This window comes from Anser cygnoides, chromosome Z (assembly GCF_040182565.1).
Source record: "Anser cygnoides isolate HZ-2024a breed goose chromosome Z, Taihu_goose_T2T_genome, whole genome shotgun sequence".
In the NCBI taxonomy this organism is placed as follows: domain Eukaryota; kingdom Metazoa; phylum Chordata; class Aves; order Anseriformes; family Anatidae; genus Anser; species Anser cygnoides.
Window position 1 is genome coordinate 80,655,686 of NC_089912.1, and position 16,030 is coordinate 80,671,715.

The 16,030-nt window shown below is 40.6% G+C and overlaps 1 protein-coding gene across 5 annotated transcripts in view; it reads right to left on the reverse strand.

The window, feature by feature from the left end:
* The window catches only part of ARHGEF28 (Rho guanine nucleotide exchange factor 28), a 127,302-nt gene that overhangs the window by 102,784 nt on the left and 8,488 nt on the right, over positions 1 to 16,030 (reverse strand). For all 5 annotated transcript variants that reach the window (XM_066989042.1, XM_066989040.1, XM_066989043.1 and 2 more), the window contains exon 2: positions 15,381 to 15,424. In XM_066989042.1, coding sequence (XP_066845143.1) covers positions 15,381 to 15,413 — 33 coding nt within the window. In that variant the 5' untranslated portion in view covers positions 15,414 to 15,424. The remainder of the gene's footprint in view (positions 1 to 15,380; positions 15,425 to 16,030) is intronic.

Genomic DNA, 16,030 nt, shown 5'->3' on the forward strand with positions numbered 1-16,030 from the left:
AACCCTGAAATAAATTAAATTAAATTAAATTAAAAATTAAATTAAAAATTAAAATTAAAATTAAAATTAAAATTAAAAATAAAAAATTAAAAATAAAAAAAATAAAAATAAAAATAAAAATAAAAATAAAAATAAAAATAAAAATAAAAATAAAAATAAAAATAAAAATAAAAATAAAAATAAAAATAAAAATAAAAATAAAAATAAAAATAAAAATAAAAATAAAAATAAAAATAAAAATAAAAATAAAAATAAAAATAAAAATAAAAATAAAAATAAAAATAAAAATAAAAATAAAAATAAAAATAAAAATAAAAATAAAAATAAAAATAAAAATAAAAATAAAAATAAAAATAAAAATAAAAATAAAAATAAAAATAAAAATAAAAATAAAAATAAAAATAAAAATAAAAATTAAAAATAAAAATAAAAATAAAAATAAAAATAAAAATAAAAATAAAAATAAAAATAAAAATAAAAAAGAAAGAAAACAAGCTGCACCCCAAATTTTGCAGGCCCTGGGCACAGAATGGGATCAGGGAGGTGGGGCAGCAGCTGTGGGGGTATTAAGAGAGATGACAATCCTACTCCAAGCACATTAAACCTGTGACCAAGCCATTGTTTGGCAGGTTTGACATCTTTGGGATTCATGAAGAAAAACATACCTCTTATAACCAGTGAAAAAGCTGCACTGGTACTGACGCCAAGAAGGAGATTAGGAAGGTTTATGTTTTTAACAGGATTTATAGTTCTAAGCACTCTTTCAGTGTAACCAAACAGGTTTTTTTTGGTTTTTTTTTTTTTTCTGGACATACGTTTTTATCTGGCTTCTCTAGGGTGCTTGAGAGCTGATAGGGATGGGTTCTGACTGTGTTTTGCACGAAGGCTGCATGGAAGAACCATGCCACCATCCCAGCAAGAAAAGCAAAGGGGAAATGGAAGTATCAAACCCTCGAGGCCTAGGCAGGCAGGACACATGATGGTGACACTTCTAGTGCATCTGATCATCCTGCCTCCTGATAAATTAGTGGCCCTTAACCTGAACAGAGCTTCTTCCTTTTTGAATTAATTTAGGTAACATCACTGTCTTCACTAGCAACCTGCCCCAGCAAAGCTGGTGCAATGCAAAAAGACCTCTAGTGGCCTGCCAGGCCTGGCTCACTGCACCGGATAACTGAAAACGTACTAACTGATCCCAATTCTTCTACACTCAGCCTGGGTAAATCTATGTTCCCAACAGATTTTTACCATGGAAATAATTACTTCCATTGTGATATACACTTAGCATACATCGTAAAGTGCGCTAAAAATATCTTTATCAAGCTATATGAGCAGCATAATAGCTGCAGAAATACTGCATGAACACAACACTTTCAAGGATATTATCTGTAAATATAACAGTATAAGTACACCCCATATATGCGGCTTGATGGTTCCAGGAAAATATCTGTGCACAATGGTAAAACATGGTGCCTTTTTGTTCAAAAAATGCAAGTCCCTACATTCTGAAGTAAATGCAAATCCCTAAGCATTGCTAGCAGTAATGAAGCTTTTACCCTCTATGTAAAGCTGCCACTACAATTTAACATAGATATGCATGTTGAACAGTGCATTCCAGTATAAACTCTAAGTCAGGCTCATAGACATTGTTATTTCAGAATTGTATTTATTTCAGATAATTATAGCAAGTGCGTTGAAACGTTGTTTAATTTATCAGTCTTAAGATGAGACCTCACAATCATGCACCAAACTTAAGGCCAGAAGAGAAAATCCTGTTAATGTAACTTATTACACTACAGTATTAAAGAGGCAGGAGAATTTTCTCACTGATTTTCTCATCTTTACGCAGTCCTTGCAAGAGTGCAAGGTCTGCTTTATCTGACCACAGCAAGCATATTAAAGCATTTCTTCAATGTTCAAAAAACTCACTTAAGAAAATCTTTCTATTTGAAGGTGAATTGTTAAATATATTTCACTTGTGCTTAGATAAGAGGAGTGGCATGATAGTTTCCCTGAGCAGCCAAAGAGTTTTAATGACCTTTATTATAAAGCTTAGCTGCAACAATCAACAAGCCTACACAAAAGATGACAAAGCAGCAGTAGAGAAATTGTTAACACAACAAGGTTGTTTAACACAAAATAAATTACTTAAGTCATTAATAACAAGGACAAAGTTATAAACATGTCTTTCTAACATTCAGTGATATGTTTGTAGTATTCACTGGGCATTCCTTGTAGCCAGACTGCAGTAAATATTGTGATGGACTTGTTTAAGAAAGCACATGGCCTATTTTAAAGGAATGCGATGGGATTCAAGGCTACATACACAATGAAACAACAATTACACCCAGGGAAGGAAAAGAGCAACAAAGTGAAAAACAAAACGGGAGATAAAAAGCTGAACATTTCTGTATAACCATTAACACTCTAACTGTATAGCTAATAACATCTTAAACAAAAATAGCTATTTTTTCCCCAGATGAACTGTTTAGCAGAATAAGCAACCAAAATAATTCATATCTTTTATATCCAGAGTAACAGCACAAGTTTAATTCCACATAGACTGGAGATGAGACATGATGGTATGGTCATACTCAAAACAGTATTACACATTGCCTAAAAGCCTTCATGCTGATATTTTTGTTAAAATTATATATGTGCATAAAGGTGCTTTGAGAAGAGCCATGTCCTCTGCTTATACAAAATGGCAAAACTCCACCAGCACTACAAGAACCTCTCTCATTCACAGCAGAAAAAAAAATAAAAAATCAGTCTTCAGCATTTGCACGTGTGAACAGGAAATGCTTGAAACAACAGGACCTTTACACTCCAAGTATTTTTAAGCTCCTTTTCAGCATGAGGTAGCTTTGTGAGAAATGCAGAGAAAGCATTTCCACAGAAACCTCCAAGAACAATTAAGAAATATCTGTCCCAGGTTCACTCTGGGCAAGACAGCAAGAGGGAATCCCACTAACTGGCAATCGAGGCAGCTCTCAGTTCTTGTCAAAAGAGCAGGGAAAAAGTGGCTCAGTGACCACTTGGGTCTCTGAAATGAGCCTGAAGGATGCTTCCAGCAAGGTCTAAGGACAATCTTGAGGAGAAAAGACCTAACAGAGAAATTCCTTAATGAAGATTCATTTGCTGCCCTCTTTCGATATGGAGTATCAGCAGGTTCACCATTTTGGTAGAGATGCAGTGCCTTTTTAAAAGGGAAGATAAGTGTTTGCTACACCTATTGCCACCTCATCAGCTGCTTAACAACCAGGGGTCACACATCCAAATAAAATGGAAAAAAATAAAACATTCTAGTATATCCAAACAGATGACAGAAGTATGCTCCTCCAAGCAAAAATAAATAAATAAATGGGGATTTGGGGGGGGGGGGGGGGGGGGCGCTGGAAGAGATCCTGAAAGGTCAATTGACTGCACCTCAAGGCAGGACCAGCTCTACTGCAGGTACTTCTAAATTACGGGTTTTGTTTCTCACGTCCTAAAAGCACCCTGCAGACTGTCACCTGGTTGGTGCTAACCTGGAACATCTTCCACCCAAGCAATGCTATGCTCGGCCTCTCCCGTTCGACAGCTGGCTCATGCGACAACTTTTTCAAGAGCTGAGATGTTTGGCCTTACACCTCTTTGGTCTTTGTACATAGTAACTGGGTGAAATGTAATGGCCAGCAATGTAACAGAAGGCTGCACTAAATTGAGCGCAGCCTTCAGTACCAGCCTTCACACACAAGTTGAGTTCTAGCCTGTTAATGCCTCTGAAGCTGGATGTTTTTTTATTTATTTTGAATAGGAAGGGAGATAAAAGGTCATGCTTTATTTCGTTAGGCTTTAACAGATGATCAGTCTTTAAATTGTGTGTGTTTTCGGTCAAGCTTATTGCAATACTCCTCCCTCAGTGACAAACTGAAGTACATTGGCTGTTGTGGGAGTCTTTGAACTTGCATGCATGGGTATTTTCCCACAGCTGGTGCCTCAAATTAAGATACACCTTCTGCCGCCTCCCTAGCTTAGATACTGACCTTCTTCACAGACAATGGCAGAAAAACAAGTTTTGTGGTGGGAACTGCAAGACTTGGGCCCTGGGAAAAGGAATAAAGGAATTAGAATCCTTTTTTGTTTTGTTTTGTTTTGTTTTTTGTTAAAGCAAGGGTCTAAAATAGTGCTTTGTTTGCAGGTAAAAACAAACAAGCAAGCAAGCAAACAACCAAAAACTAATACTATAATTCCACTACAAAGAAGAAATCCAGTAGCAGGTAAAGCCATTTATATATCTGCAAGTCTCTACACTGCTCTGTACTTCCAAGTTACCTCTATCATTTTCCACATTAAAAAGAAATATGTAGTATACATATTGATGCAATGAATTCAGTGCACATACAATAAACCCAGGTGCTGCCCAGATCTTTGTTTTCTATAGCATCATCTCATCACAACAAAATGCTCTCCCCAGTCCCATTTATACTACTGCACCCCATTTGCTCAGCCCTTTGCTTTTCACTTAGTTTTTGTCAGGTACTCCAGTTCACATTGCTTTCATCCCTGCTGCAAAACTCTGTCCCAGAAAAGATGCAAAGGACAAGTACAGCAGGAGCTTACAGTTCATCGAGCTTGCAAGGGAAGTATATCGTAATACTAGGCTACAACCATGAACTATGCCATGCAGCAAGGAGGCAGTCAGAAACGAACACGGCTAGTATGTAGATATGATGTAAAAAATCCACACTGAACTGCTGTACCGGTATATAGGGTGACTGCAGGGCAAAGGATCTACCCTATAAGGGTACTGAAGTGATTAACCCATAAAGGAAGATCAAGAGGCACATAAATCTAGTATAACCTGAACAATCAGCCGTTTCAGGAATATATTCTGGTGCCAAGCTCAGAAGTTCAAGGACTTTATAGGATCACAAATACGTGGCTGGATTCCCCCATGGTTTGGCTGCAGAAACTCAGAATTTAGCCAAAAGCAAGAAAACCCCCAAATGACTTTGCAAATCATAAAGTTGAATAGAATGATTCAAAAGAGAAAGCATCCAGTAATTTTTCCCTCAGTGTAACTCAGTAAGTGATAAACTGCTTCTTTCAATCTATTTAAAGACAAGCCTGAAATGACATTAATCTATCATTTAAACACAGGGCTGGTCATTTATGAGTTGCCATGAGCTACACCCAGCCAACACCAGTCTGACCCACAACAGACATGGACATACAATCTCACTTTTGTCAAAGTAGTGAGTGCACACAATACACAGGTTACACCGTCTTTGTGCTTTTTATGCCTGCTGCATGTCAGCAGCAGGAAAACAGACAATACCTGATCTGACCGCTGGTGCAGAGCTAACCTACCCATGTGTTTAAACAATCTGTACCAGCAGATCAAGTTTATATCAGATCAGGACTCTGCATTGCATGGCTGTGATTTTCTGAATCTGTCACTAGCAACCTTAAGGCTGTGTTTAGTGCTGAATCAAAACTATGATAACAGGTAAGGTGGATAAAAGTTTTCAGTCTCCCATATAGCAAAGTAAACAACATGGGTAGAGAACACATCATCTCATTCTGGAATTGCTGGATGCTGATAAAAATAGGTTGGATGCCTTTATCACAAAGAAAAGAAAAAAAAAGTAAAAAAAAAAAAGTTTTTCAAACAGTACACAGTGCCAAAACATGTATTAACATTCTTGCTGGTTAGTTGTTAAAAATATCATTCCGTATGTTGATGTCAATGGCAACACAATTTATGTTTGTGCTTAAAATCATATACATGAATTAAGAACCCTGGGAATGAGCTGTTCACATACAGAGGTCAGAAACCTTCCACAACAAGGCACATTAATAAAAAATGAACATCCACTCTGACATGTAACCATTAACTGAAACAAGGGAGTTACCTTTTTCATTTGACTCGATTTAAAATAAATAAATTGGATTAGTTATTATTCTCATGTCCTGTGTGACATCAGGGCTCTACTCTTGCAGACAATACACAAATGCATGCAGGTCCCTGATTAGAAAAATCATAATCTAAGGACTGACCATGGATAAAAAAATGGAGGGAGAAAAATACAGTATGGGCACAAAAATGATCTGACTGCTGATGGACTTGCTTTGAAATACCCACTCTTTTCCTCCATACATTTTAAAATAGGTCTCATTGTTTTACATTTATTTCCTGAGTCTCATTGTGGCAGCAGCTATGCATCCAAGCACAGACCAACCACTGTGCAGTCTCTTTTGTGAGCACCCCAAGCAAGCCGCCCACAACCGACCTGACCAGGCTCCCACAGGGGTCAGCAACAAAACACCCACTGACTCTGTGCTGGACCAGGCCAGCAAACACAGCACTGTGTGTGAGCTAACACACACTGGAAGCCTGACAGACATTTACATTTTAAACCACATTACTCTGTTGCGTTTCAAAGTCACCGTCTAACAGGACAGTGAATTCAGCCTGGTTGAACACGCAGACAGTGGCCCAGATGTGGACAACACCACTGCAACGGAAAAGCTCTCTCCTCGCATAGCAAGGAACTTGAAAGCAGAGGATGGCAAGATGGGGCAGAAGCAGGCTTCTTTCCCCACATTGCTGGCCAGAAGAGACTGAACACATTGCAAGGGCAGAAAAAAAATAATAATAGTAATAAAAAAAATCTGTACTCCATCCACTGTGGGAAACTCTATCCCTTCCCAGACCTCCTTCCCACTCAACTCCTTTTAGTTCAGCTGGGAAGGACAAGGAAGACATGGAGTTTGGCATGGCAGATGATCAACTGCTCACTATGGGAGCAATACACGAGGCTTACTGCCACTTTCCACTTCCACCATGCAAAAGCGCACTGGAATCCCATACTAGTTTGACCTTCATATCAATCACATTTCAAAAACAGAATATACTGTTGAATGATTTATATTAATTCTGTGTCCCAATTCTCACACAGATGAAACCCATGCATTTGTAGAGAAGATAATAATCACAGCCCATTTGTCCTTCTGGCTGTAACCAGGCACACAAATGATGTACATTAGAAAGCTATATGGAATTCCTTCCTGACAAACAAGATGATTCACAACTTTTAAACTGCCTTACTAAGTGTTTTCAAAGTCCCTCTGCTTACAGACCTCTGAACATTTTCCAACAGAAGATACGCTCAAATTATTCCTGGACATACTGCCAGAGTACAAATAAAAACAGTGTTTATTTAATCACCTTTTGCATGGAGCCCAGTGCAGAGCTGAAAAATGTCAGAAGCATTCAGGGTTGTGTGAATATTAAAGTGCACTTTACCATTGCCTTCAGCTGGAGCAACATCAACCAACAACAAGCACTACAGAAAAATTTCACCACTGAGGTTAAAAACAGCACAAACAGAAGTTCCTGACAGAGCACTAAATTAAATCATTTCCTGGATATACTTTTTTCAAACTAGACTTTCTACCACTCTGCTCTGTACTCTTTCAAGAGGACTTTGACCCCTAACCTAAAACTTTTGTCTTTAATTTATTTAGCTGTACATCAAGCATTCATATTCTGAAACTGGCCTGGAAGTATTTTACGTGAAATGTACACTATGAAAATCCACAATTGTTTTTCTCCTCCGTGCCACTGCTGTGCAGATGGTATAACAGTGGGTGCACAAAAGCCACAAGAAACAAGGGTGGAAGGAAGGATGACCTCTAATAGCTGGCTGGAGAGAGCTCTCTTGCTTCATTCTTTAGCCAATGCCTACTGGCTTGTGTCTTTATTCAATGGCTGGAAATTAGCTTGATCGTTAGCTACAACCTTTTAGAATGAATTCTGTCTCACCATGTTTTCTTCACACAGAAACCCAAGCAGTTAAATTGTCAATAAGTACAGCACTCTTTGCTTTGAAGAACCTTAAAATTTAGTCCAGGAATTTGCTGTTGCTGTTCTTTGCGCCCCTACGGTATGAAATAACTCCGTTATTTCACTTTGTCCTATTACTTACTCAGATACCTTCAATTACCAAGGTGCCTGTGAAAAAGCAGTTGTGCTTTCATTCAGGTCCCAGACAATTATGCCTGCACATCCTGGAGGAACCAAAATATCACTGATTAAGAAAACAGTGAAGATGCTAACAAGCCAGACTGTAGCCCAGGTGTTTGTACAAACACTCATAGAAGGACGGCACATCCTATGAAAAAGGCAACAAGACCACAAGAACTTCAAAATTGTTATGTAATGACAGAAGGAAATAGAAGAGATCCAAGGGATAATTAATGGAGGTAGGCTGTAATCAGGCATACCTTTGTAGGGATAGGCTACTAGTATATCACATGCAGTAAAAGAGCTGCCAGCCTCTGTCTTGCCCAAACCAGCACCTAATTTCCAGTTTTGTAGCTCCTGGGCAGCAGTTAATGCAGGGAGGTTGCCAGCAACCTGCAGCAAGGAAGCCACACGGTCATTTCCACTTGCTCAGAGCAGGTCCAGCTGAAAGGCCAGCCAAGGCCACCAGGTTGCTACCTGAGAACCTCCTGCTATCCTGTGGGAGTGCATGCCAGGGAGCAAAGCTTGAGGCACAGCTGCTGGGGACCCCATTTATGCTCAGCTGCCAATGCACAGCTCTGCCCAGCCATCATCTGAAGCAGCCGCTCGATGCGCCTGCATCTAAAGCAGCTACACACACTTTTGCACCATAAATAAGATGGGATACACTGGAGCCATGGATATGCCACGAACAGGTTGCATTAGAAGCAGTTTTCACTTGTCAAAGCAAAGCAAACATCTCCTGACTACAAAGAATATTTGTGACCTCCAAAGAAAAAAGTTCACAGGCACTGACATTATGACAGTAATGGAAAATAGAAGGAATCAAGCCCACATCACACCACCCAAAGCAAATCACCAACCCAAACAAGCAAAGAGCAGGACAAGCAAAGAACACGTTTGACCATGTGAACTCTAAAGACTAATACAAGGAAAAATGCTGGGGGGGGAAAAAAAAAAAAGTGGGGGGGAGAGATGGAGGAGGGTGACTGGAAAACTTCACACACTTGGCACTCTGCAGCACAGACCAGGTGAAGAGAACCACTGATTCACTCCAAAGTGGGACAGCCTGAAGGCACCAATATGCTCTGCAGCTTCAGGCAGCTTGACACTATGTCCTAACCTCAGGCATCCCTGATCCAGTCAGAGGGAAACCCACTTGACCCTCAACCTTTGGAAGAGCACTGATACATCAATAAGTAAATAACCATGCCTCCCTCCATGCAACCAACAGTTCAACAAAGAAGCTGCTACAGTTTGAGAACCAAACCCAAACAGACATTTACGGGTTCCCTTGCTGCAAAGAAGGCTGATGTTATCCAGGGCTTCATTATTGCCATTGGGTCAAAGGAGGTAATCCTTCCCCTCTACTCAGCACTGGTGAGGCCACTGGTGAAGCCACAGTACGCATCTGCAGTGCTGTGTCCAGTTCCGGTCCCCCCCAGTACAAGAGAGACATGGGCATACTGGACAGAATGCAGCAAAGGGACACCTAGATGAGGGGACTGGAGCACCTGTCCTGTGAGGAGAGGCTGAGAGAGCTGGGGCTGTTCAGCCTGGAGGGGAGGAGGCTCAGAGTGATCGATCTAAGACTAATAAGAGACTAGAACGTGAGCTGGAAAACGTCATGTGAAACATGTGGAACAAGGTAGATAAGGCTGCAATTTGCAAGGTCCTGCAGTTTTGCCACCTAACCTAACCCATAACAGCGGCCTAAAAGAAAGCGGAGAGGGACTGTATCAGGGAGTGTAATGATGGAACAAGGAATAATGGCTTTGAACAAATGGAGGGGAGATTTAGATTAGATGTGATTTGAGGAAGAAATTTTTCACTCAGAGCACAAAGCACACATGGGAATTAGGGCTGAAGATGCACCTTGCTTCTGTTCTTTTCCATAAATTAATTTTAATTACCTAAAAAACGGTGTTAAAAATAAACCCAGGGCACAGGATGAGAGGTGGAGGGCAGTCCCTGTGGCTGAGGGACAGCCTTTCTCTCTGGCAAGCTAAATGGCCTGGGGGAACCAGCCCCAGAAAAGGGGCCCTCAGCCCCCCAACCTTCTTCCTTGTCCACGTGAGGGCATCTTCCAGGCCGCTCCCAACACAGCCACCTTTGGCCACGCATGGGCCACTCCATCACAGAGGCTTGCTGAGATCACAGTGGCCACCACTGCCCTGCCTTTGCTGCGGGCCCTATAAAACAGGACCCCTGCAGCTGGCCCACCATTCGCTGAGCTTCTAGGCACTCTGACAGCCAACTTGTGTGGCAGGAAGAAGAGCCGAAGCAGCAAGGCGAGCAGCAGGCCTCCTCCGTGTGAGGACAGCGATGCAGTCCAAGGAAGCACCGAGAAGGAGTGCACCTAACAAGAAGGAGACGTGTTATGGGCAAAGGGACAGCGCCTGCGGCACAATTGACACCAGTGCCCAAGGGATGTCTGGCACCCATCCCACAGACACGTATAAGCGGTACCACTGGCACCGCAACGACGTGGGGAACAGGCCACCCCCTCAGCCATACAGTGACAGGGGGCCTGGGCCTAACCATTGGCACAATGGTGGCGTGGGGCGAAGGCAGGAGTGCCAGGCAGACAGCCATGGGCAGCTGAGGTGTGCCAATCATCCAGAATACAACAGGGGACTCAGCCATGACTGTAAAACAGACAGCAGCATCAAATCCATGCATGGAAATGAACCAGACAGTAGCATGGGACCTAGGCATGGAACTGGACGACCCCCTGGTTTGGCACCCTGGCCTGAAAACGTTCTGGACGGAAGGCATCCCGTTTGGGCAGTCCCGGGCAAGGACTGGCTTGTCCTTCTGCCAAACACCGTGGAGCCCATGGAGCAGGTTCCACCAGAAGATGTGGAGGAACCAATGGACGTGGATCCACCTCAGCCAGATCAGACCTGCGACTACCCCAGCATGTCTTCGCTCGCTGCCAGCAGAGCGCACCAACAGCGTCGTAGGAGTTCCCGGTGAGCTCCCTACTCATCGCACAGGCTCCAACCCAAGCATTAGCTTGGAGCCACCAAACACCATGGACATCCCGCAGGTTTACCTGACCACCTGATCAAGGTTTATCAGGTTTATCAGACCACCTGATGAATCTAAACAAGCACAAGTCTATAGGACCTGATGACATGAATCCCAGGGTCCTGAGGAAACTGGCTGATGTAGTTGCCAAGCCTCTCTCCGTCACAGTTGAAAAGTCCTGGCATTCGGGTGATGTCCCTGGTGTGTGGAAAAATTGAAACGACATGCCCCTACTCTTCAACAATTAAAACAAAGAATTGAACAAAGAGCACTACTCTTCAACAATTAAAGCAATTAGGAGACATTTGTTCTCAGAAAGAGCGGTCAGGCATTGGAACGGGTTGCCCAGGGAAGTGGTGGAGTCACTGTCCCGGGGGTGTTCAAGGAAAGGTTGGACCTGATGCATAGGGACATGGTTTAGTGGGTGATATTGGTAGTAGGGTGATGGTTGGATCAGATGACCTTGAAGGTCTTTTCCAACCTTATTTTTCTATGATATTCTAAGATTCTAAGAATGGATACGTAGCCTCCAGCATCTCCTTGGAAGATGAGGCCCCTCTGTCATCTATAGGGAACTGCTGTGAATACCCTCTGTGACTCTACATCTCTTTATTTCTGTCTGTTACTCCCAAAGGGACATTTACTGGGCTCTCAGTAAAGAATAATTTACAAACTTCTGAGATCACTCATATTCTACTCTCAAGAGTTGACTGCTCCCACGGTCTGCTTGCCCCATGGCAGCAAAACATTCCTTTGCCAATGTCAAAGATCAACACTGATGATCAATAATACCCCTCTAAAAAAAAAAAAAAAAAATTCCATTAGAGAGAATTGTTTTTACACACTAGTATCAGCTTTCAATAGGAGGAACAACTACCATATTTAAACTTTTTAATATCTGAAATGTGTTATAAAGCAAATATTTGCTTTTTACATATTTTTTCCATAAATGATGAAGCTGATGGCTGCCTAAGAACAGGACAGGGTTATTCCATATCCTGTGTTTCCTATGATGTAAAATGAAAAGACTCATCTTGCTGAGATCCGTGCAGAAAGAACTGGATAAACATGATTTTATTTGTATCAGTTAAAAAAGCATAATTTAGAAGGGAAAAGGCTATTTCAATTCTGATTCTTCTTGAAGCAACAAATTATTAGCACTGAAAGAAGAGACATCACAAGTGATGTATCAGTTTCTACTCGGCTAGTCTTAAAAATCAAATGGGTTTATAAAGACTAATTTTATGATGTGGTTACCAGGATTTTGCTGTCTAGAAGCCGGAAACAGGCTCCTCAAATTAACTGAAAAACATGTGCTTGAAATATTTAATTTTCTGTTTCATTACCATTTATTTTTTAAACCATGACATTTATGTGTGTTGTAATTAGATTTTAATCGTATTGCTGCTACAAAAATTATATATAAGGAGAAGTGTATCAAAATAATGCAGTTTTGAAATGGAGTAATTTCATAGAGTATTTTAAATTATATTTCACAAAAATCATATTACCCAGCAAAGTCCTTGAGCTTTCTGAATACATTCCCTCTTATGCAAAAGAAAATAAACAGCTCTCACTCAGCTGACAAGATTACACATACTATGTTAGATTTGCGAAGAAATTCCATACTGACAAAGTGGGACAGTTTGAAATAACAGTGCTGTATGCATCCTCCAGCTTTGTAAGAGCTGCTCAAATACAGATAGTCAAAAAAGTACCTACATGTAATCTTTAAAAATATTAACAACTGTATTATAAACACAGAAATATAGTTATTCTCAGATAATTTTACATTAAATGCAAGCCTCTCAGACAGACATTTTCAGAATTAGGAAGGGCATAAAATCCACCTGAGACAGATACTAAGCATATTTGAATGCAGAGTGAAAAGCATCCTAATTTTGGACCTAGCATACAGTAGATCTCCCTCTCCCTCCAGTAGCAAAACCCCATGCTTTTGTAGAGCCTGGAAGGTTGTGATTAGTTCCTACCTTTTGATAATTTTCATTGAAAGATTTTTCTGACAGCAAAAAATACTTACTACTAAAACTCACCTTACTTCTGCAGAAAATATGTTATAACTATATGTTGCCAGTATTTTTTAAGTTGCATGTGAACAGTCTGCAATTGTCATTATGTTGTATTTTCTATTTTCACCATCCCCTTTAAAAGGGACTGGAACACATCAGAAATAACTGGATTTGTTGCAATGCAAATATCTGTCGTGCTCCCTGTCTCCCCAAGAGATGCCTTCTCTGTCCTTTATAATGGATGAAAGTTTCAACAATTTTTTGCTAATCTCAGCTGGCCAGAAAACTGCTTAATGAAAACTGTCTAAGGAACTTCAAATCAGAAAGGACTTTCATGTTTAATGTGAATGCTGACTTGATTGTGTTCTCCAGCAAAGTCATGTAAATAAAGCAGCAGCAGTGGGAAGGAGTTTCCAGAACTGACAAAGTAATTGAATCTGACTAAGAAAAAAGAAATACCTTGACTCAGGGACTTCTCAAGATGGACAGACCTCTTTGATCTTCCCGGATGCGCTGAGAAGCACTCACATTAGGAACAATATTGTAAGGGGTAGGACTGTGAAGCTGCAACACTTTCAGATGCTAGCCCAACAGAGCAGCTGCATACCACAACCAGAAATCCTGAAGCAACACTCAGATCCAGGACAGGCTCTCACTTGTGCAAAGCTTACAGTGAGTGTTCCCAGGTAAAATCACATTCTCACACAAGTCTCATTGTCAATGAGTGACTAACACAGCCCAGCCTCCTCTGCCTCCACCTGATGAACCCCTACTTCATAACAGATTTATCACAATTAGTATCCAAATGCATGGCTTTGCACCATGCTCTTATTAATTGGAGTAAGTAAAAGGTAGGAAAATCCAATCTTCCCATGTAGTAACTGAATTCTCCTCAGCGTTAAACAATACTATAAAGTCCACAGATTTGCACAGATCTCTCAAACCTCCATCTGGCTCACGAGTTTATAATCAAAATATTAAACAGAACTGGCCTTACATCTGATCCTTAGGGAGTATCCCTTATAGTAACTTTCTCTCTACCCTAGTGAGTGTTCTTGCAATGTAACCCGTAGCAGTATCCATACATCCTTATCTGGATTACAGGACCAGTATTAGTCTCCACTTTCTTCATCTGACAGAAGAATTTCCTCTGAGACGTGGCATCAAATGTTTCATTTCAATTAGTGGGATTAAGCCCATCACATTGCCCTTGTCTAGCCCATCCGTTATCCTATGACAGGAAGATACCAGATTAGTCTGATGCAACTACCCCTGATAAAAACATGCTAAATTCTATCAATTACCACCACGTTCTTAATTATCCTTCCTGTCAAAAATTGTTGAGACCTTGCACACAACATGAGCAGTTCTTACAAACCTCCACCCCACCTTTACAGATGCTGCAGTTAATTTTCTCCAGCCTGAGGTTCCCACTCCCAAGCTGACAAAGACGATGAAAACTCTTGGTGTTTTAGAAAATCCTATGTTCTTTCAGTACTGCAGGGTACAGATTATTAATGCCTGCCTCCATTTCCAATCCTATCTTATCACAATAAGCAGATAATTGTTTTATTTCCATCTTTCACCACCCTTTTCATTCCCATTCAGTACCCTCCCACTACTCCCCTATTCACCATTCAGGAGCCCTACTACCACTCTCATTGAAAACCATGGCAGAACAAACCAAAAAAGATAAACCATGGTTAAGTAATAATAATTACTAGGTTGCCTGAGTTTTAATTCCCATCATTACATCCCAGCAAATTAAATGTAACTAATGCTTATCCTCACATCTTTTAACACATTTTTGAACTCTTCTGAGCTCTACTTATAATATCCAATCACTTCACACTTTGCAGAAAAAATACCTTTGATTACCAATTTCAATCTATTAGTTTTATACATATATATAAGGTATAATTTTGTGTTTTGAGGAACTGGAGAGAATGGTAGTTTAGAATTGTGTAATTGTACAGCTATTTACAGTAGCTGTAAATTGTGAGAAACTAGAAAGTGAGTGCTGCTTCTTCATGGGCAATAACTGTTTTGAAAACTTAGATTGAGAATGCTGAAGAATAAAATAATTATTCTAAAGGGAAAATAATTTTAAACTTCAGAGAATAGAGCTACAGTATTGAAAACCATCATCCCCACACATGCCTGCTTTCAACAGCAACATTCAACAGCCTAAGGTCACAGACAGCCAGAGAATGGTTTTTGGTTTCATTCATTCTGCGTTTGAATGAGCTGTTACTCAAAAGAAAGCGACTCTCAGGGCAGAAGCCCGATGTTGTAGAACTTACATAAAGAGGTACTTCTGTGCAGCTCAACTCCATTGTCTCAGCACCTGGGAACAGAATAAACCAGTGGAATTATTACACAGCGAATCAGAAGGTACCGATATCACCCTATTCCATTCACATCTTCCAGAATTAGTAAAATAAAGCATAGTGAACTTATCGGACACCCAGTTGCCCAAAGTTCCCCCAGTGCGAGGAGAGCCTGGTGCAGTGATGCCGGAGGAGGGGCGGCTGGTTTCATGGACACGCTGCGTGCTTTTCACACAACGGGCACAGTAAAATAAAACAGGTCAGCAGACAGCGGATCGCGGCTGCGGAGACATTCCTAGCGGCAGCAGATGAAGTGCTGGGAATTCAGCCCTTCTTATCTCCAGAGGCAGAGAAAGGAATTTTAAATTTGACCTAGAGATGAAGTTGTAGCAACCTTTTACTCCACACCAATATCCCAAATGTCTGGTGCTGGTATTTAGAAACTTCATAGAAGTTATCCCCAAGGCAGGTTGCCTTAAATACCCTGAACAGCAAATTACTGCCACAGTAAGTCACTGGAATTACTATAATTACAGCCATCATGGCAATACTGATTTCTATTATTATATTTCAAACAAAATACATCCTCAAAATTCATACCCTAAAAATAGCATTCCTTGCAA